The 23,480-nt window shown below is 30.1% G+C and overlaps 2 protein-coding genes across 2 annotated transcripts; both read left to right on the forward strand.

Moving 5' to 3' along the window:
- Positions 1-7,646, forward strand: LOC114192659 (protein root UVB sensitive 2, chloroplastic-like). The gene is made up of 10 exons (XM_028082433.2): positions 1-143; positions 219-341; positions 784-872; positions 958-1,042; positions 2,747-2,806; positions 2,900-2,993; positions 3,092-3,189; positions 6,408-6,587; positions 6,791-6,913; positions 7,007-7,646. Exons 1-10 carry the CDS (start codon positions 132-134, stop codon positions 7,430-7,432), a joined length of 1,290 nt encoding a protein of 429 aa, XP_027938234.2. The 5' UTR covers positions 1-131; the 3' UTR covers positions 7,433-7,646.
- A 3,638-nt stretch (positions 7,647-11,284) lies between these two features.
- On the forward strand, positions 11,285-12,424 carry LOC114192823 (phosphoenolpyruvate carboxylase kinase 1-like). The gene is made up of 2 exons (XM_028082645.2): positions 11,285-12,150; positions 12,242-12,424. The coding sequence occupies exons 1-2, from the start codon at positions 11,376-11,378 to the stop codon at positions 12,277-12,279; spliced, it is 813 nt and encodes a 270-aa protein (XP_027938446.1). The 5' UTR covers positions 11,285-11,375; the 3' UTR covers positions 12,280-12,424.
- Positions 12,425-23,480: the final 11,056 nt, after the last annotated feature.

The following is a 23,480-nucleotide window of genomic DNA, read 5'->3' on the forward strand; positions in this document are numbered from 1 at the left end:
GAACACACCTCGTAATGGTAAAATATCCTTTCTCATTTCCTACAACAATCCTAACACTGCGTGGAGTCACTCTTCAACGCTGTACCAGTTTGAAAGTCCTTACCTTTTCTCTCTAGATTCAGATTCTCTTCATGGATTTCATGGTATCTATTCTTCCCTTTGTTAGGTTCTTTTTTTATTTTTTTATTTTGGGTTTTAATTTCCTTTTGCAAAACTAGGAGAAGCTGAAAATTTGGAAGAAAAAAACAGACAAAGAATGTGAAGGCCCTCCTGTGTTGTGGTTCGAAACCTCTGTCTCTGTTTGTCGCCGCTTCCAGTTTGAACCCCATGGCCAACTCTCCGTATTCTCCTTCTACTTATCCTCATTGGTGCTTTCAATGTTATTTTTTAATCAGAATTATAATAAAAATTTGTATTAAAGGTCGATATAACAATACCAATTGCGAAGGTGAAACTCCAATTTTGATTTTATAACAACACCACAAACATCTATTGAACTTCATATAGCATTGTTCTTCTTATTGGTCGGGAGACCTTGCGCAAATTTAAGGAAACTTTCCACAAAGCTGTGATTCAAAAAAATTAAGTAGCTAAAATTTGTTCCCTTTATTTTTCACTTTTTCCACGGAAATGCATTTTTTTTCTTTTACTTTTAAGGATGTATCTTATTTCACTTTGTTTTATGTTTCCAAATATTGGTACAATGGTGAAAACAGATTGTGTATTTCTTAAAAATGTCTTTGCTGCGCTGCCTTACAACATTTATTTTTGGTTTTTCTGTAGGTGACTACTATTGGTGATTCTCGGCCAATATACCACAAGATTGTTGACTCATTCCTGAATAAATTTTTCCCTTCAGGATATCCGTACAGGTTGTATGTTCTTTTCCTGAGCATGTTGCGTGCAATGGTGATTTATTTGATTAGCTAATTCATTTTTTCGGTGTTCGGTTTGCAGTGTGAATGAAGGTTACCTCAGATACACACAGTTTCGAGCACTGCAACACACTGCCAGTGCAGCTCTATCTGTGTTATCGACTCAGGTCTTCTTCTAATAACTTGAGAACATCAGCAAATCATGTATCCGCTTTCCTAATGACTCACGCTAGATTCTTTTAGTTAAAACCTATTTGCTCCTAATATTTTGTAGAAACCAGCTGGACTTGGGTTTTTATTATTTTTAAGTAGAGGTCGCTTCCTTATTGTAAGCTAATCCAAACATAGTAGATGTTGGCATGTGAAGGATAACTATAGTTGGTGTATTACTTTATTATCTCATTTATCGTAACTAACATTTGACTATAGTTTGTACCTTACTCAACCTTACAAAATTAGCTCGGTGAAGATTGCACTCTAATTATATATTATAATTTGACCTTATTTTTAGTAAACGTAGGATCTTCAAAACATCCCATCACGCTAATGAATGAACATCTCTAGTATGAGATTAAATATCTGTGGGTGGTCTAACCTCATAGCAGTTACATGATAGTCCCAAAGAACTTGACTAGGATAGACTCGTAATGACATTGATACCATCTTAATAAGTGAGTTTATGACTAACTCAACCTCACAAACTGATTTGTAATATGAGGTTTGCACTTTATTTTAATATTATAATTTGGCCTTCTTTCTAGTGATGTAGGATTTCCAATGAGCTCTTTGCTAAACTGCAAGGTTAAAGCTAAGAGCAAAAGGAAATGTTAGTCAAGGAAATTTGAAGAACAGAGGAATACTTAGAGTCATTTATCATGAATAGTTACACATTGCTTAAAAGAAATGAAGCTAAAACTAGACATTATAATGTAAGAGTACACAAATTTTTCTGTTGGCAGAAAGAGTATTTATTGCCATAAGTTGAAATAAGAGTTGGAAGAGAAGTTGATGTGGCATAACAAGACAACTAGTGAAGTGCTGGAGTGAAAGAGTCCAGCAAAGATGATGTGGCTATGATACAACCGGTGGACCTATTTTAATATATTGCAATGCGTATATATGGAGCATGTTCTTTTTCTATTAATCAACTATTTTCTTAGAAGGATCCTTAAGAAAAATTGAGTTCTAAGTGAGTCTCTTTTAGCCATCCTCCAACAAGAGTCTTAATTGGGAAGAAGGAATATAGAAAATTAGAGCACTAAGCTTTCATTAATATTTGAAGTTGCCATTTAGTTTTGTTAGGAAACTAAATGTATATGTGAGAAGGAAGAGGACAAGTTGTTAGTTGGGGGGTAGTTGGTTGGTTAGGCAGTTGAGGTTAAGGTGTGTTAGTCTTCCGTGATAGTCATCCCTGATGGAAGACTATTTAAGGGGAGGTCTGTGTCTGAGTAGGGGGGCAGTTGTTGTATGTGAGAGTTAGTGACAGGATCCTTAGAGTCCTGTGAAAAGGGAAGCATTATCCCTTGGCAGTATATGTTCACGAACTGTACAATAACCAATAAAAGAAGTCTTTCAGTCATTTTCTCTGGTGTGAGTGTTCTTGGTTACTGATTTGTGCGTCAGTTTGGGGTTCTTTAATCAAAGAATCCTAACAAGTTTCTTTTTATACAATAGTTTGTTATAAGGAAGCACAAGGAGGGATTAAAGGGTGTGGGGAAGGTTAACTTTTACACAAAAGAGAAAGGGGAGAGGCAAGTTTGCTGGAGGGAGTTATCCTTCTTTATCACACTGTGTTCTTAGTCTTTGTTCTGTATCACTGTGATTTCTAATCAGATCCGGATTCAATAGCGATAAAAATCACATTTCTGCAGTCACTGCTATTTGCTGCAGGCTTGCGGCCCACTCCTGCACAAGCAACTGCTGTTAGTTGGGTAATTTGACACTACTTTGCATATGACGATTTCACAGACCAGTTATTGTGCCATGTATTTAATATATAATTCGTTTCTCTTGCCAATATTCAGATTTTAAAGGATGGCATGCAACATTTGGGGAATCTAATATGCAGCAATTTAGGTGCAAGAATGGATTCTGAGCCTAAACGTTGGAGAATTTTAGGTTTGCATTGAAGTTGGAACATTTTCGCTTTTTCTTATTTTAGCTCTTATTTTTCATATTCTATGGTGTATGACTTGAATAAGCCTTCCATCTTGCAGCTGATGTGCTCTATGATATAGGCACTGGTTTGGAAGTGCTTTCTCCCTTGTGTCCTCAGCTCTTTCTTGAAATGGCTGGCCTTGGAAATTTTGCCAAGGTACACGTTTTTATTGAGTTTTTAAAATTAATTTTCATGGTTGCATTTATTGAGCTCATATTCCTCTCTCTTATTCTCCCTGTGAAGACTAGGCTACTTGAAGTAGCTCTCTTGTTTATTGAAGGTGATAACTTTTAACACAATTGTTTTTGGATGGTGGGTGATAACATTTATACCCCTTTTGTGCGGTTGAGTTTCCAAAAAGAAACACACTTGATAGCCCTGAGATCTAGTTTTCCCCTTCCATTACTATGAATATGCATAAAGGATACACAATCAAATATTCTAGGTTGGAGTTTATTTGTAGGGTCTAGGTATGGATAGAACGAGGATATGACTTTCAGTGGGACTTTTGGATCCTAAGATTTTAGAGGGTAACTTATTGATAAGATAAGTGGCAAAGATAAGTGGTAGTAAGAAAAACTTCTTCCCAAAATATCTTAGGAACATGATATTGAAAAATAGAGCTATAGTTTGTTCTAGTAAGTGTCTGAATTTTCTTTTGGCAATGCCATTTTGTTAAGGTGTGTTAACACATGAAGACCTCATTTGATAGAAAGAGTTGAACTCAAGATTAAAGTAGTCCTTGGCATTATCAGAACTAATTATCTTAATATTGGCTCCGAATTGATTCTTAATTATTTTGACAAACTGAATAAAAACAAAACTAACCCCAAATTTGTGTTTCAATAGAAAAATTCAAGCCACCTAGGTACAATCATGTATAAAGTTAGGTTTAATAGCCTTTTTTGTCTCAATTTTTGTTGGAATTATTCAATGAGGTCTCAGTTTTTTTCATCTCAATGTAGTCCTCATTTTTGTTAAAAAAAGTCAATGTGATCCCTTTCGTTAAATTGATACTGACATCATTTAGAGGGTAACAATGTTGCAATGTAAATGACATGTGGCATTGTAAATATTCAAGGTGGCTGCCACATGTCATTTACATTGTCACGTTGTTACCTTCTAAATGTTGTTACAACCAATTTAACAAAAGGGACCATATTGACTCTTTTTAACAAAAATGAGAACTACGTTGAGATGAAGAAGAATTGAGGGACTGCATTGAATAATTCTGACAAAAATGGGACCAAAAAGGGTATTAAACCTGAAATTTATCAACCATTTAGCATGTCATATTAGGGGCATTAGTTGGACCTCATACATTTGTATGAATAAGATTAAAAGGGATATGACTCCTCTTATTGCAAATGGGAAAATTTACACACTTATGTTAGTAGACTCACCGCACAGTAGAGAATCTCTACCTTTAAGTTCTGAATCAAAGAAGGAAAATTAATTTTACAACTTGAAATGAAGTATGTCCCTACCGACAATGGTATAGTTGAGCTTTCTCTTTATTGGTCATAGTGGATTCAGATATGAGAGAGTGACTATTGATAGACTGATAGACTAATTAGAGTTTTCCATGTAGTAAAGACCATTTCATTCTCTAGCATATCTAGTCATATGTTGCTATATGATTTTCATCTGCTGTGGACATTCTGTTCTTGTTAGAACATGGATAATATGTGGACAAGTATTTGGGTAGAAGGGTCATATGGTTAGTGGCTCCAGAGTCTATTATCCAATAGTGAGTAAAAGGTGTATCTTAACCTTTGAGACCAAAGAAAATGGAAATTTACTAGAATATGTTAAAGAGATAGTACATGTGGGCTTCTCCAATTTTCTAAAGAAGGATGTTGCTCTTTCTATATATTCATGATTCAGTTGGATAGAGACAAATTATTCACCTTGTCTATTAACAATGTGTGTTTGTCCTTGCTCTCCCCTCTTTAGGACCTCATTTTTTCTCTCATTCTCCGTTTTGCCCTACTTTTTGCCCCATTCTCCTTTGTGGCCTGGCCTCCTTTCTACCCTAATTCTCAACTTGGGGGTTTTCCATATAATTTCCAGCACGTCTCCCTTGTGTGACGTGGCTTGATGGAATAGGTATACCAAACCTCCTCGGATTTTCTTCATATTTGGAATCCCGTTTTTTCTTTGGTTAGAAATCATTTTTGTCACTCCTTCAACTACCATTATTGAGTTCTCAGTAGTTGTTTGGAGTCTCCAGCATCAGTCATCTCCTTTCACTTCGGATAATGGATACCACTTCATTAATCCCTTGAACCTTCTCTTTTCCCAAAATTTGGACTTGGACCTGATCATATTTTGGATTCAAGCCTACCAAATAATCATAGATTCTATCTTGTTCAATATACTCTTTCAGGATTTGAGTCTTTTGGACACTTTGCTTTTATAACTAGTGATTTACATCATAAATTTGAGCAGCATCCTTGGCCTTAAAATAGGTTTGTCTAGTGCCTCCCAAATTTCCTTTGCTGATCTAAGAAACATGCAGGTATCACCAATCTCTACAACCATTGAATTCCACAGCCATGCCATGATCATGGAATCTTTCTTCATCCCAGAATTTGAACTTGACATCATTTTCATGAAGTGCATTATTAGTCAAGTGATTAACCTTACCTTCTCCTTTTAGTATGGTCTTTTAGGATAATTTTTTTCCATTTAATTTGTAAGCAGAATGGACATTCTGCAATTCTCTGGCAGTCTAGGATCTGTCCCCAGTTTCCATTCTTGAATTCTCAAACTTAGTCACACAAGGGGACTATGCAGCAATAAAGGCCACAATAGGGATCAGAGAGATGCAACAATGAAGGTTGTAACTTGCTCCAGGGTTAGCAGCACTGAAGGTTGCATTTGAGGGTTTTATAAACATAGTTAGAGACTCCTAAAGATCAAGAGCTCTGTGATACCATCTCAGATTCAAAAAGAATAATATATTTCTTCTATATTTGAATAATGAGGCCTTTGGATCTATAAATGCATGAGCCTGCTAGTCACTTTAGGAAATATAAAGAGTTAATTCTATGAAAACAAATCCCTATAATTATGGGATTGTTTTTAAATACATAATCCTAGTATTAATGGCAAGATACACAATAATAAAGAATAAAATTATAGTAAGGATAAAATAAATAAAAAAAATCTAAAATACATACTAAGATACATAATGAGCAGCACAGTTTTAACAGTTGACATACAAGTTAATAAAATACTACTTTCTCATTCTCATTCATGCTTATGTTTGTCATGATAGAGAATATTTTTTGTTCGGTAAAAGTAACTGTTCATTAAACCATTCCATGTTGGGTATAAGCTTACCTTTCCATTTATTTTGGAGTCAACAGGGAATGGCAGTTGTTGCATCAAGAGCTACAAGATTACCTATATATTCTTCATTCGCTAAAGAAGGAAATCTAAGTGACCTATTTGCTAGAGGGGAGGCTATTTCAACTCTCTTCAATGTTGTTGGAATTGGAGTTGGAATTCAATTAGCATCGACTGTATGTGCATCAATGCAGGGAAAGGTATAGACCCGTATCAAAATTTTGAGCAACATATTATGTAAAAGTTATGGGATTTTTGGTAGATCCTGTGGTAACCATATTGGTTATTTTCCATTAAAAGCATTACTAAAAGAAAATAACTTTATTATTATTGGATAGAAATAATAGTTTTGAATTTGTATGAATGCAAACTGATGGAATATAAAACATTTTTTTATTGTTAGTTGGTTGTGGGACCTCTACTATCATTTATACACATATACAGCGTTACTGAAGAAATGAGAGCTACTCCTGTGAATACCTTGAATCCACAAAGAACTGCATTGATTGTGGCTGATTTTCTGAAGGTGTGGTCTGAGTTTTTGTAAATGAACTCTTGGTTTCCATTCTTTATTTGTGAAACTGAAATGCTGTTGGACTTTTGATTGAGTACAAGCCAGGCTGGAAACGTATCAAGCCCAGCTGATCTAAGATATCGAGAAGATTTGCTATTTCCTCGGAAGCTAATAGAAGATGCTGGAAACGTAAGAGCGGGTAGGGCTTTGCACAAGGCAATTAGGCCTTCAAAGCTTATTGAATTAAAACAAGTATTCCCTGGGGAGAAGTTTCTTTTAAATGGTGATAATAGGTGCATTGATATGGTGTTGGAGCAAGATGCTATTGGTGAAGATGCATTGAGAGGGTGGCTAGTTGCTGCATATGCTGTACAATTTGACAAGTCCTCTCATGAGCTCAGTAACAGTACCCTGCTGCAGGCCTATGAGAAAATGAATGAGGTGTTCCCTGTGTTTTTGAAAGAATTAGAGTGCAAAGGGTGGCATACAGATCGTTTTCTGGATGGAAGTGGGAGCCGCTTTGCATTCTAGTGTTCAAAATTTAATACAGATAGTGGTTTTACTTTAGTACTTTTTTTTACCTATTCTGAGAGAGTGGGTGCATTGCATGCATGCCCTTGGTTTGTATGTAAAGGGTCAATAGTCCATATCCTGCAGAATAAAATTGAAGTTCTTACTACGGGATTAGTAAAGACACTTCAACATTTAACTAAGTGGTATTTCTATAGAAAGATTGTTTACTTTATTTGATTCTATATATGTTATATGAAATTTGTTACAATTCCACGTGGTTTCTAGAATACGACTAAAATAGACTGTACAAGTAAGTACAAGTATTAATTCACAAGTGATTTTTAATTAAGGGTGTCAAAGTAAACTATTTCGGCTTACATGGGTTGATTCATTACGGGTTGGATTAAAAATAAGTCAGCTCAATCTGGTCCAACCTATTATGGATTGGTGGGTTAATGAGTTAACTCACTTACAAATATTTTTTTTTTTTGCAATTTATTTTATATATTTATTTCAATAAAATAAAAGTGTTGACTTGATTTATTTATTATAATAGAAGAATCAAAGTTTTCACCTAATTTTTAAAATATTATTATAAAGATAATAGTTAAAGATTAAAGTATCAACGTATATAACTTGATAAACAAATAAATTAAATATTCAAACTATTCAAATATTATAGAGTAAGATTCTAGTATTTAAAAATATTAAATTGTGAACCTATATAATTAGAAGTAGTAAATAATTATAATAAAAATATTGTAAAATTGTAAAAAAATAATAATAATGTTGTTGTTGGTGGGTTGCGGGTTAACCATTTTCAATCCGGCTCAAACCCGTTTAATTCGTGGGTTAAGTTGGGTTTAGTTCAACTCACTTTTGAAAAAAATGAAATTTTCTCAATTCAACTCGACTTAAATTCGTGGTAAACTGGATTAGCTCATAGATTGAAATTTATTTTGACATCTCCATTTTTAATATGATATCATAATATTATTTCAGTGATGTTTGTTATGTCTTTTGTGATAATAGTATTTACAAAAGTCAAATGTCATATTTAACATTTATCTTGTTGAAGATTTTACATTATTTAGGGCTACAACTAATAATAAGAACAAATTATATTTTATAAAGGCTTGTAATTTTTATAATTTAAATTAAAAAATGTTAATATTTTTTAAATTTTATTTATCTACATTAGACATTTTTATTTATTTAAATGGGATGGTGTAACATGCGAATTAACAGTCATAAACTACTAGAAGTATTTTTCTTACTAATATTATTTATAATAATATTTTTTTTATTTATATTATTACGAATATTATTATGATAGTATTATTATATTAATTATTATTATTATTATCAAAGTTGTTATTATTATTATTATTAAAATTATTATATTAATTTTATAATTTAAATCATTAAAATAATAATAACAATACTAAATTTTATTATTGTTATGATTTTTATTATTATTGATGTTATATCAATTAAAATTTACATTATTGTTATTATTTTTGTTGTTAGTTATAATTATAGTAAGAAAAATAAATTGTTATTATATTATGATTATTAACATTATTATTAGTATTATATTATTATTATTTCTATATTTAAGTAATTTTTTGAATTCAAATAATTAGTTCCAAAATTAATAAAATAATAAAATTGAAAAAATAATATTTTTCATCATGAATAATTATTTATATTTAAAACAAAATAATAATAACAAAGGACATTAAATATGTATATCTCTTCTTCATAGTTGTTATATTATCATTATTTTTTTTTGTCACTGGATAATATTATTATTATTATTATTATTAATAATAATAATAATAATATAGATAGACAGATATTTTATTTTTATTTACTTCAGAATCATAACATTTTTTATTTGTTTAGTAGTTGATTTATCTTGAAATATTTCATCCAGAAGTAGTTACAATAAATAAATTAATAAAACTGAAAATTATTTTTTATTATTATAATAATTGTACTATATTTATAATGGTTATTATTATTATATTTCTATTAACGTATTATTATTATTATTATATTACTATATAATAATAATAATAATTATTATTATTATTAGTTTTATCAGTACGAAATATTATTTTTATAGTGATATTATTATGATAATTAAACACTCATTTTAGTTTTATTTATTACCAATCTTATTTTAATTATTTGTAATTTTTTATTTATTTGTTATTTATTTACTGATACATTTGAGGATTATTTGAATTCAATAAATAGTTACAAAAGTAATAAAATAATAAAATTTAAAACAATTTTTTTGTAATGAAAAATTATCTAAATTTAAAATAAAATAAAATTAATAGGATATAATTTTAAAAACAAAATAGGACACTAAAGATATGTATCTTTACTTATATGTATTATTATTATTATTATTATTATTATTATTATTATTATTATTATTATTATTTATCATGGGATATTATTATAGCATTATTATTATTATAATTATAATAATAATAATAATAATTATTATTATTATTAATATAGACATCTTATTTTTATTTAATATGGGATCATATCTTAATTATGTGTATTTTTTAATTGTTTTATTGTTGATTTATTTTTAATTCTTTGAACTCAAAAAGTAGTTACTAAAATTAGTAAATTAAAATAAATAAATAATATTTTTTTATAATGATAATTATATTGCATTTATAATAATTATTATTATTATATTACTACAGTGATATTATTATTATTGTTATTATCATGGGATATTATTATAGTGATATTATTATTACTATTGTTATTACTATTTTTATCATTACCATTATTATTATAGTTAGACACATATTCTTGTTTTTGTTTACTACAAGAGTATATCTCAATTACTAGCACTTTTCATTTGTTTTGTTATTGATTTATCTCAACATCAAAATAATTATTTAAATTTAAAAATTAATTACTAAAATTAGTAAAATAAAAACACTGATAAGTAATTTTTTTATATGAATAATTATTTCAATTTAAAAGTGATAGTTAAGAAGGTAAATTTAAAAAATTAAGAGAGGACACAAAAAATATGTATTTTTTATATATATAATTATAAATTTTTGTCACTAATATTAGTGTTAGTATTAATATTTATATTAATAGTTTTAGCATAAATATTTTTATTATTATTGATAATGTTGTTATTATTATAAGTATTTTTTTAATTATAAAAAATTGTTATTGTACTACATAAATTTATTAAAAGACTCCGTATGCATGGGTCATAGACCAGTTATTTTAAAAGCAATGTTCTATAAGATTACATCAAATTAATAATGCATCAAACATTAAGTTTTTAAAATTAAGATATAATTAATATCTAGGCTTAATTATTCTAAACATACCTAGTTTTGGTTCCAAAATTTTAAAAATAGTACTCACTTCTAAGTTTCTGTCCAGCCATGCAAAATAACTAACATTATTACGAGTGAATACCAAATACTGGAAGCAAAAGTATTATTCTCTTTTTTATATGTCAGAAGATTGAAAGCCAAAGAAAAAAAATACGTACTTACTGTCTTATTTTTTTTTTATATCAAAACTGATTAATGTAATATCGACTTTATATTTTTGTTAATAGAAATGAGGTATATTTTAATATGTTATTGAGCAGTCAAAAAGTTTTTATCAAAAATTTGAGATATATAATATCCATAAATTAATAATAATAATAATAATAATAATTATATAATATAATAGATATTAAGGAATAATATAATTTATATAATATAATAGATATTAAGGAATAATATAATTTATTAATATCAATCAATAGTAAAATAAAAAATAATAATTTGATATAATAAAAATATATAGATTACACCATAATCAAATATTATACTCAAAGATCAACCTTATAAAACAAACCCCTGTCCTCAAAAATTTTTCCTGTGAACCAAGTAAAATAGCAAATAGTATGAGTGAATACCTCCAGCAAGACTACGTCGTTTCGGAGGAGATCGGCAGGGGAAGATTCGGTACCGTTTACCGATGCTCCTCGGCGGACTCCGGCGAGTCCTACGCCGTTAAATCGATCGACAAGGTAGCCATAACTGCCGGCGGAGACTCCCTGGACACCCAATGCCTCTTTACTGAGGCCAAGATCGTTCAGCTGCTCTCCCCTCACCCTCACATCGTCACTCTTCACAACCTCTACGAAGATGAAAAGCACCTCCACATGGTTCTCGACCTCTGTTACGAACCCACGTTTCATCTCCAGGTCATGCCGGAACGCGAAGCTGCTTCGATGATGTGGCAGCTCATGAAAGCCGTGAGCCACTGCCACCGTTTCGGTGTGGCCCACCGAGACATAAAGCCCGACAACATTCTTCTCGACAAGGAGAATCGGCTGAAGCTAGCCGATTTCGGCTCGGCTGACACTTTCAAAGAGGGCGACCTCATGAGCGCGGTGGTGGGAACACCGCATTACGTGGCTCCGGAGGTCCTCGCCGGAAGTGGTTATACCGAGAAAGTTGACGTGTGGAGTTGCGGCGTGGTTTTGTATCAGATGTTGGCGGGGGTTTTGCCCTTTCGAGGCGATTCCCCTGTGGAGATTTTTGAGGCTGTTCTGCACTCCAGTTTGAGATTCCCAACCTGGGTTTTCTCTTCTGTTTCACATTCCGCCAAGGATCTCCTTCGTAGAATGTTGTGCAGAGAAGTCTCTAGAAGGTTCTCTGCTGAACAAGTTCTGAGTAAGTTTTGGCTTTCAAAGAATATGATTAGTTACAGAAATTACAGTTTAAAGGATTGCTAATTTTTGTTTTTGAAATTTTGCATGAACAGGACACGGGTGGTTTAGCATTATTCAACAGAGTGACTGATGTATGTTTTGAAACAAGTTGTCTAATGTGGCTTAGTGAGAAGAGAAGGTTTGATGTGTAACTATATAAATTGCATATTTTCCTTTCATCAATCTAACTGTATAATTCAATATTTCTACAGTAAATAAATTTTCACATTATCCATTACTCCCATTAATTCTAGCGGAATCTATTGCCATTTTTTTCTTTGTGGTTAAGATAAAATTACATTATGTCTTTCGTATCCGTTTCTTAGCATATCTTACGTGTGTTTATTTATTTTTATACGCCTTAATTTAGTTTTTATGGAAATTTGATGCACTAATTTTTTTTTCAGTAGTTAACACCGTGCTAAAAATACTATACGTTAGTTCATGATTTGTTTTTATTCTTTTTAAAAAATACAAATTTATCATATGTCAAGTGATCGTATTATATAATTGTAATGATATGAATATGACGTGATAATAATAATAATACATGTCACTATCACGTCAATAAGTATTATCTTAATCTTAATTTAATCTTTAAATTTATTATTTTGATTCAATTAATTTCTATTTTATTTAAATTAAATAATCTTATCTTTCTTTAAATTGAAATTAAAATTTATTTTTATATTAATATTATACCGAAATTTTTATTTTTATTAAATTTTTATATCATCATAACAGACCCACTTCTAGCGTACCAATGCATAGGTGTATAATGCAACATGACTCCAACTTGCAAGATTACATCTCACACACATTCATCTTATATAGATATTCATATGTATTCACCAATTCAACCCATGCCAACACTTGAATTTAACTACAAGTTAATCTTACTCACAAAAACTCTAAAACAACAATCATTTGAATTCAAAACAACAACAACATCGCATTTAAAACAGTAGCAGTAACATTGCTAAAAAAAACAGCAACAATAACATAGCTAAAAAAATAGCAACAGCAGCATCGCATATAAACCAACAACAACAACAAGAATTATAATTTAACAGAGGTAGCACTGTATTCACCCAAACTTGTAAATGAAATTAACTTTTTCAATCTACATATTCTTAAATATTTAATGCAACACTTTTCCTTTCCTTTTTTTTAAATAATATATCTTTTTCCTATATAATATATTACTATCACCTTTAATTTTCACTCATACTCAAGATATCAAAGGTAACGTCAACCTCCCCTGCTCCCAAACATATTATAAGAAAACAATCTCCAAATGCTACGTTTCCACTTCATAAATAAAAAAACTACCTTGTGCACTGCCATAACAACAAGAACCAAAAACCAACAACCCGCTTTGGCATTATACGACAACCGACATTTACTATTAATTCTCCTTCTATTCCAACTAATATAAATAATTAAACCACAATTTATTATAAGGAAAATTACCGTATCCAACCAAATGAATTTTTTTATCTCCAATAAAATATTATTTTATATTGTTAAGATTATATATATTCTCTAGCCTAATACAAACAACTTAGATTTAATTAATGTTATAAACCGTGTACTAACGTAAAGTCATGTATAACCCATATACAATTTTAAGATCCTTAAACTCCATAAGGATATAATATTAAATATAACAATTTTAAGATCCTAACGTAATATTATCACCTAACCACTCACAAGGTAAGCTCCCTTCGCGACTAGGACTTGATCCAATCCAATGGTTAGGACCTCCTGCATCTCTTCACGACATAACCTACTCTACTCTACTTGAGTGTGAGTAGTTATTAAAGAAAAGATATCACCATAAAGAATCCTTATGTTATTGTATATACTAGCATACCATTAGTTAGAATTTCTCCATGAAATTCTATAATACAAATCTCTTTACATGCTTTGAAACACACAACCCATCCCATTCATCATTATAAATTATATATAGAACACTCACAACAAACACATGATTTGAATGATCTTTGTCTTGACTCTAGAACACTTGCCCAGCGAATCAATTTTCTCACTGGGCGAAACACTAGTTTCGACCAGCGACCAAATGGTCGCCCGACGAGCAATTCCATTGGGAGTGCAGGGAATTAATTCCCCCATAAATCGCCCAGCGAGCACACTTGTCCAGCGAGGTACGAATCAGAGGCATCTCTGTTTTAAGAAGTCGCCCATCGAGAACTACTCGCCTAACGACCTCCATATTAGAGTTGCCCATGATCCATAATTCGCCCAATGAGTATTTACTCGCCCAGTGAATCTGCATAATTATGCAGAACAACAGTTTTCTGCATAATTCTGCTGTCCTGGCCAGTCCACTTCCTCAGAGAGTTCTTACAGACATTAGACAACACACAAAAGCTTAATGCAACAATGTCATCAGTGTAATTTGGTACTATCATACATATCATATACCGATCAAATGCAACACAACACTCATTTCAAATTACCCCCAATCCACATGCATTTCAAACACAAATTTCACAATTAAAACTCAACTTAAACCATGAAATCTATAAATCAGACAAGTATGCAATAGTTGAACAGTGTAACTAGCTTCCCTTACTTGTGATTGACTCAAACGACAATAGAGTAACCTAAAACCCTTTTTCTACTGTCAGTGCTCACAATTCAACCTAGAAATATCAGAAACACGATTAGGGAACATCATTAGAATCATTGATTAGTAGAGATTCTTACACGATATAAAAAAGATCACATGAAGGGTTTTAAGAGAAGACCGAGAAAAGAGTAGAAATACAACTTACTCAATTCGAAATTATCATTGGACAAACTTGAAGATCTCGCTGCAGTGATCACTCTAGCGGTCTCTGATCTTCAAAAGGATGAGAGTACAGTGAGAGGTTTTAGAGAGAAGTGAGAGAGAGTTTAGAGAAACAAAGTTTTAGAGAGATAATGTTTTCTAAATAATGAAATCCTTTTATAAATTCCTATTTATATATAAACAAATTATTATTAAAATAATACTAGGATCTCATTATTTTAAACGCTATCACTCTTAAGGTATGATTTTATAGGTTCTCACAGATGGAATTTTATACTATTTCAATACTTATATAATTGCTTATTAGTTAGTTTGTGAAATGATAAAGACTAACATCATGTTTGTTTCTACAAAATTTTGTAAATATTTTTTGACATGCAATAACCAAAAATGGTAGTTTATAAAACAAGATTAGACATTTTTGTGTTTGAAGGAGTATAACAAATATAGTTGTTACTTAACTAATTTATTTGTTTAAAATTTAAACAAATTTTCACAATCATTTTGATTTCCAATTTTGTGTAAATAGTAATAGAAGAATACAATGTAAAGAATAAGGAGAAAGAGAAATACATAAGATATTTTATATTGATTCATTTGACTATATAGACTATATCTAATTTTTTATCAACAAATTAAGGTTCATTAAGCATAGTAAAATTGTGAAGTACAAGGTGAATATTCTTTGGGTTCATAGGGTTTCTAGATAGCTCCTTGATTATTAGCCACTCCTAGTTAATCCTTTGAATATTGCTTGGGTTTGTAATAACTCCTAGTTAACCTCTCGAGTATCGTTTGAGCTTGTAATCCCTAATAGTTAATCATGTCTGAGTTTGTTTTGTTTTTTTGGCTTACAACCACTCCTAGCTGACTTGGTACAAGTATTTTTCAATATGTCTCTTCCAGTTTAATAAAATATTCTTTCAACAAGTCATTTATGGCTTAACCAAATATTGTTTCAACAAATTGTTATGGTTTAACTAAATCTTTTTTCAACAAGTCATTTGACTTACCAAATATTATTTGAAGTTTCTTATGGTTTAACTAAATCTCTTTTCAACAAGGAAATTCTAACTTAACTAAATAAATATTTTCTTTCACAGGTCACTCATGGCTTAATCAATTGTTCTTTGAATTGTAACCAAAATTCTGTCTAATAATGAATTATTGTTTGTGAAATAGTCATTTATTGGCTAAGATAAAAAAATGGTTAAATATATTTTTAGTCTCTGAACTTTGACCGAAAATTGGAATTCGTCCCTGTTCGAAACTTCAATACATTTTGGTAACTTTAAAAATGAATGAATATAGTCCTTTTAACCAAATTATGAAGTCCTGTATGTGGTAAAGAAAGCATTCTCCGGTGGGGTACTAATCCTCATAAGGATAAATGGGAGGAGTTGCCGTTGGAAATCAACTCCGATGCGGTTAAAATATTCTATGCATGAGGATTCCATGATAGGGGATGCTACTAAGGATATGACATTGTTTCCAAATTTGTTGTATTTTGCTTTATTTGATAAAAATATCATTTGGGTTTTCATAAATTTGTTGTAAAAGCGCTTGGTGTCATATTGAGTTGATAAATAAAAATAATAGGAAAAAGTATATTTGTGTTAGGGAAACATCACAGGTATATTCACTAAATGCATACTAGCTCCTAAAGGATGTCGTGGAGGCAGAGAAAAAAGTATATATAATAAATATAATAAAATAAAAAAGAGGAAAAGAAAAGAAAGGAAGGAAAAGTAGGATTTTGTGCATCCATGCCTTCATGCACCCTCGTAACATCAAACCATTCATTTTTATTATCAAGACATAAATTTGGAAAGTTCAAAAAAGGAAAATAAAAGCCCACAAGGGCAAGTTTTTCACATGAATCTCACTCGGTCTCTTTTTCTCAATAGGCATTCACGAGGTGTTTGTCTGCACTTAAATCAAAATTTAGGATCTCCTTTGGATATAAACCCTCTCATCGGGATTGGTCTAGTCTTTTTTACAAAAAGGATATATTTTTTTTTGGATTAGGGTCCCCTACGTGGTAATGGTTGCCAAATCCTTTGGATATAGATCCTCTCCCTGGGATCGGTCTAATCTGTTTCAAAAAGGATATGTTTCTTTTTTGGATTGGGGCCCTCTATGTGGTTATGGTTATCGAATCCTGTTCAAAAAAAAAAGAATCAAATTTGCAAAAAGGATAGGGTTTTCAATCAGGGCTCTTTACGTGGTAATGGTTGTCAAATCCTTTGGATATATAACCTCTACTCAGGATTTGTCTAATCTTTCTTAAAAAAGAAATCAAATATGCAAAAAAGATATGTTTTTCCGGATCGGGGCCCTCTATGTGGTAATGGTCACCGAATCCTTTAGATATAGACCATCTTCTCGGGATTGGTCTAATATGTTTCAAAAGAGTCAAATTTGCAAAAATGAGTATTGATTTTTTTCGGATCGGGACCCTCTACGTGGTATTGGTCACCAGATCTTCTGGATATATATCATCTCCTCAGGATTGGTATAACCTTTTTTTCAAGGGAAAAATAAGGTTTTTGGGTCGTGACCTTTGTGTTTTGGTCATGGTATCCGTTTAAGCTTAATGATTTAATGTTTGGTCATCTTTGTTTCTTTTGAAACAGGATGAAATTAATCTCTATATCTTTACTTATTTTTTTCTGATAATATGAAAATGTCAAATTCTCATATTATCAAGCAAAATCTAAGTAAAGAGGGGCAACTGTCAACACCAAATTTCGTCCGGCTTAATAAAATAACAATAATAATAATAATAAATATAAATAAAAATAAAAATAAGAAATAATTTCTTTGAAAATTTTAATTTTCTTTTTCTAAATAAAATATGTTAATAATAATAAATAAATAAATAAAAGGAAAAAATATGTTTTAATCTTTTGTGTGTTTTCTTTTGACGTCTTGTTTTTATTTTTTAGTTCAATATACTTTATCCACCCACACCATAATTTATTGTAACTAACAATAGCCCAATACTTTTATATTCTCACCCCAACTCTATGCTCTGCCACTTCTGCTCCAGATCAAGAAGTTAGTGATATGATTCTAATAATTGGAAACAAAATCTCTTCTAATTAGAATCAATTTTTCTCATCACGTTTGATTTTATGTTCTAATTTTTCTGTGTGATTTGATTCTCATAATGTGTTAATATCGAGACCAATTCTTGTCTTTTAGAATTCTTTGAAATCAAGATTGACCTTATTATGAGATTACATTAGATTTATAATTTTGTGTATATAATTTTGTTGTGTCATTCCTAGTATTTCAAAGCCTCATTTTTTTCTCTGTTTTTTTTTATCAATTATATGATTTGTTTTGTGGGTGAGTTTGAATGGGTTTTTGATTTTTCCTTGATTATAATTTTTGTCCACTTGGATGGTGTAGTGCTAAATACATTAATTGAATGAAAAGTGTGGTTCTACTTTGAGTTTTAACATTACATATAGTGTGGGACCCATTTTGATTTTAATGTTTGATCTTAATTCGATTTTCTTTCTCTCTATATTTAATAATTAACATCTTTGTCTAAGTCATATGTGTGCGATTGTGTGCATCCTTTTCAATGAGTTTTTTTTCTTTTACAACAAATAATATAAAAAAAGAATGTAAAAAAAAAGTTGAGAAATATTTTTATTTTTTTGTTACTTTTAGTGTCTGTCCGATCGTTTGTGTCGTGTGACACCTAAAGTATCTTTCTTTTTCCTAATATATATATATATATATATATATATATATATATATATAAAAGAAGTTTAAAGGATTGAAAAATAAAAAATAGCTTTATTTGTTTACATTTATTATCTATTTTATCGCTCGCGTCGTGTGTAACACCCTAATTTTGGGATATCACGGAAAGTTAGAAAATGGACGTATTTGGTGAAAAAAGATTATCATTTAAAATAAACTAATTAAAAACTTTTAACTTGATTTAAATTATGTAGTTCAAGACGTTAGTTTGTTTAAAAAAAATTCAAACAACATTTACGAACAAGAAAATTACATAGTTTTCAGTATTTGATTTAAATAAACTAAATAAATTATAAGAGACTCCCAAGTTCATCCTCAACCTCTCGTCATTCTACTCCATGCCAAAATTATCTGCAATACCATCTACTCCCGTATAACACACATGTTACACGATTATCACACATACAACAAACACACAAACAAACAAATAGGGGTAAGCTAACCACAAACAATAATATATATAAAAGAATTTTTGTACTATAATCCATATGTAAACAAACTCCAGGATAATTCATAAAACATGCACACCACGATCATGGACTATCAATAAAACAAAAAAGGAAACATAAATGCTGCAACACAAGGTCTCAACACATAAACTCTAACATCCTGATTGGATATTACTTATTTAGAATTAAATATAATAGAAATACTATTAAACTGGATTTATTAATAAAGTATTTTCCCAAAAATGCGGGAAAATTAAAAGTTTAGTTTATACGCGCCAAAAGATCAAATCCATAAATGTGTTCTACTCCATGCCAAAATTATCTGCAATACCATCTACTCCCGTATAACACACATGTTACACGATTATCACACATACAACAAACACACAAACAAAAAAAATAGGGGTAAGCTAACCACAAACAATAATATATATAAAAGAATTTTTGTACTATAATCCATATGTAAACAAACTCCAGGATAATTCATAAAACATGCACGCCAAAAGATCAAATCTTCTGGAACCTCGTCGTAAATTGCCACGATCTTGCACACTCCATTGGACTTCCAAAACCACCAGGGTACAACCTCGAGTGGCCACGTGTTACCCTAATACAAGTTACACTCGTAACTCGGCCCCCAACAAAGCATCGCCTCATGACCTCCATCCAAAGCGGTGTAGAAATCCTCCTCGCCATCCAACTCTGCACCCAAAACCTCCTGGCGCACCTCTCGTGTCGCTAGGCGAAACTTGGTTCCAGACTGCCTGGTGGGTCTCCCACGCCGCCAGGCGCCAAGCGCCTGCTAGTGCTTCTGCAACACCACTCTCGCCTGGCGAAACCAACCCTACCACTAAGCACCACGCACGTCCAGTGGCCACTGCCACTGTTTTGGGACTCTATCGCCTAGTGGCTTGTCCCGCGTCGCCAGACACTAACTCTTGGGTTTTACTCCAGAGTTCACTTTGTGGCCTATCTCCTAGCGATTTACACGGTTCCGCTAGACGCACACCAGTAACTGGTAATTTACTGGTATTTGGCACTCTAGAATAGGTTCCAATGAACCTATTTACATAAGACACTCAGTTCACGCAAAACATGCATCCATGACAAGTAAATAGACTTTCATATCATTAAGTTGAACTCAACTACACAATATCACATGGTCATACATCAAACACAACCATATTCTTGCTTTTATACATCCCAGAGAATCACAATAAATCCACATAAAACCATCAAAACAAAGTGTTATACCTAACACGCAGTCCTGGCCAATCAAATAATATACAAACCAGGAAGAACACATAATCATTTCCCCAAAATATTCCACGAACAATAAAATAGTAATAATGAATAATAAAAAAACAAAAACAATAATATAATAATAATAATAATAATAATAATAATAATAAAACGAAACAATATAAGTAAAAAAACTAATAATGAAAATAATAATAAAATAAAATGAAACAATAATAGTAAAACAATATTACTAATCACATAAAATAATGAGATAAAATAATAATAATAAAATAATACAACAATAAAAATAAAATAAAGCAATAATAATAAATAATAATGATAATAAAATCATAAATTAAATAAAAAACTGATAATAATAAACATAATAAAATAATAATAATAATAATTATTATAATAACAATAATAAAACGAAATTTTAAAAATAAAAATAATAATAATAAAAATAATAATATAATAAAATGAAAGAAATATAACAAAACAGTAATATTAATAAAATAAAATAATAATAATAAAATAATAATAATGATAAAACAAAGCAATAATGATAAAATCATCGATAAAACAAAACAATGATAATAATAACAATAATAATAAAATAATAGTAAAATAAAATAAAATAATAATAATAATAATAATAATAATAATAATAATAAAAAAGATAATTATAAAATAAAACAAAATGCAAAATAATAATAATAAAAATAAAAATAGTAATACAAACAATAATAATAGTAATATAAATAATAATTATTATAATAATAGTAATAATAATAATAAAACGAAATTTTAAAAATAATAACAATAATAAAAATAATAATAAAATAAAGTAAAATGAAGCAATAATAATAAAACAGTAATATTAATAAAATAAAATAATAATAATGATAAAATAAAGCAATAATAAAAAAATAATAATAATGATAATAAAATCATCAATAAAACAAAACAATAATAATAAAAGCAATATAATAAAATAACAGTAAAATAAAATAAAATAAAATAACAATACAAATAAATATAATTATAAAATAAAATAAAATAAAATGATATTAATAATAATAATCAAAATAATAATAATGATAATAGTAAAATAAAAATAAAAATAAAAATAAAAATGATGGTAATTGTAATAATAATAGTAAAATAAAATAAAATAAATAATAATAATAATAATAATAATAATATTCAAAATAACAATAATAATAGTAATAATAATAATAATAATGGTAAAATGAAATAAAATTAATAATAAGAATAATATTAAGTGTGTCGTATTTAGAATAAAAACTCTAACATCTCGTCAAGCCAAAAAGAAGAATCATGATAATCATAGCAATGATTGGGTCACAAAAGCCAAAAAGAAGAATCATGATAATCATAGTAATAATTGGGTCACAAAAGCCAAAAAGAAGAATCATGATAATCATAGCAATGTTTAGGTCACAAAGAGAACTCAATACAATGGAAACCACAAGCACACACATACTCTCTCTAAAACCACATACGACAAATATCAAGAAGTTAAACGATGCAAGAATTTGATTCAGGAGAAAACTTTCATGCATCAATATATAACACAATTGCATATAATATCTTTAAAACAAGAAATGACAGCTCCCCTAACCTGTAATTCTGGCTCCAAAAGTACTCTTAGAATCCTTCCTTACACCATAATTGATCTCCCATTTGATCTCCACCCTTGGGCACTCCTTCCAGCCTTCTAACACTCTCCTAAAACTCCCTTTTGGTAGCCACACAAAAATGCCTTCCCAAGAGCACCACTCTCATCCCTTTTATCCATTATTAGCCTTATTAATTCTCCCTTAATTACTCAAAACGAAAATAACAATTAACACCATTAACATGTGAGTTCATTGTAGTGTAACAGATTATTTCATGCCTCTTTGGTTTCTCTAACAGCTACTAGGGTTTCTAGGTTTTCCCTAACATTGTAGAACCAAAAAAAAAAAAAAAGACAAATAAGTCAAGGCTAAATTATGCTAGCCAAGGTGCAAACCTACCCTAACTCAATTACCAAACAATTGCACAACCATTTAACCAATTCATGTTTCATGATAAATCCTAACCTTCTAGGATTATATTATCACACACCTTGATCAAACATATTAATAAAATAATAAAACAATTAAATTAATATGCTAATGACATACACAGAACTTGAACCTAAGTCCTCTCATAATAGTCAAGTACTTTTAACCACTTGAGCTACCATTGCTCCTTGTCTTCTCTATTCATATTAATGAACTTAGGGATTCACGCCATCATTTATTACATAAATATTTATTTATTTAATTTTTTCGGGTCTTACATAAACGACAAGGAGCACAACACATATGCATCATAAACTTGAACAGAGAAATCATAATTCCATGCAAACACAACAAAGTTTAACCAACACACAAAGAGAGAAAAGAGACAAGGTCAAGCTTCCCCTACCTGGATTGGTTCCTCCAAACCTACGTTTGGCCATCGCATCTCTCAATCACGGTTTCTCTATTCCCTCTTCTTGTCGTTTCTCCTCCCCTAAAACCCTAGCCTTTTTAAACCTATATAAATTTCATTCCTAATCTTTTATGTGGGCCCCACAACAAAAGAAAAGAAGAAAAATAATAAATCATATAAGCAAACATATTTTGCTTTCCAGATAGGGTCGAACCCGTACAATCATGACTGATGGACAAGCCCATTAACTACCAAGCCAATTAATCTCTCTTTATGTTTTACGTACCATAAAAATATAAACACATGTCTTCCATATTAAATATAATATTGATAATTAAAATAAATAAAACAATAGCTTAAATCTTTCAAATAATTATTCCATATTTTATAATTAAATAAAATAATTAATTTTAAATAAAATTCACAACTCTAATCACGCCATTCATATTTTTTCATATTTTTCTCTTTATTCTATTTTTTTTCAAGTCTTACATTCTCCCCAACTTAAAACATTTT

Source organism: Vigna unguiculata, chromosome 7 (assembly GCF_037176805.1).
Source record: "Vigna unguiculata cultivar grain cowpea cultivar isolate G323 ecotype 2 chromosome 7, ASM3717680v1, whole genome shotgun sequence".
NCBI lineage: Eukaryota > Viridiplantae > Streptophyta > Magnoliopsida > Fabales > Fabaceae > Vigna > Vigna unguiculata.

Bases quoted from the DNA above. Each gene is read 5' to 3' on its own strand.
- LOC114192659 (XM_028082433.2), top strand. The intron at 342-783 runs GTATTCTCCTTC...GTTTTTCTGTAG, and splicing joins AACCCCATGGCCAACTCTCC to GTGACTACTATTGGTGATTC. The intron at 873-957 runs GTTGTATGTTCT...TTCGGTTTGCAG, and splicing joins CCTTCAGGATATCCGTACAG to TGTGAATGAAGGTTACCTCA.
- LOC114192823 (XM_028082645.2), top strand. From the start codon at position 11,376: ATGAGTGAATACCTCCAGCAAGACTACGTCGTTTCGGAGGAGATCGGC. The intron at 12,151-12,241 runs GTAAGTTTTGGC...TTGCATGAACAG, and splicing joins CTCTGCTGAACAAGTTCTGA to GACACGGGTGGTTTAGCATT.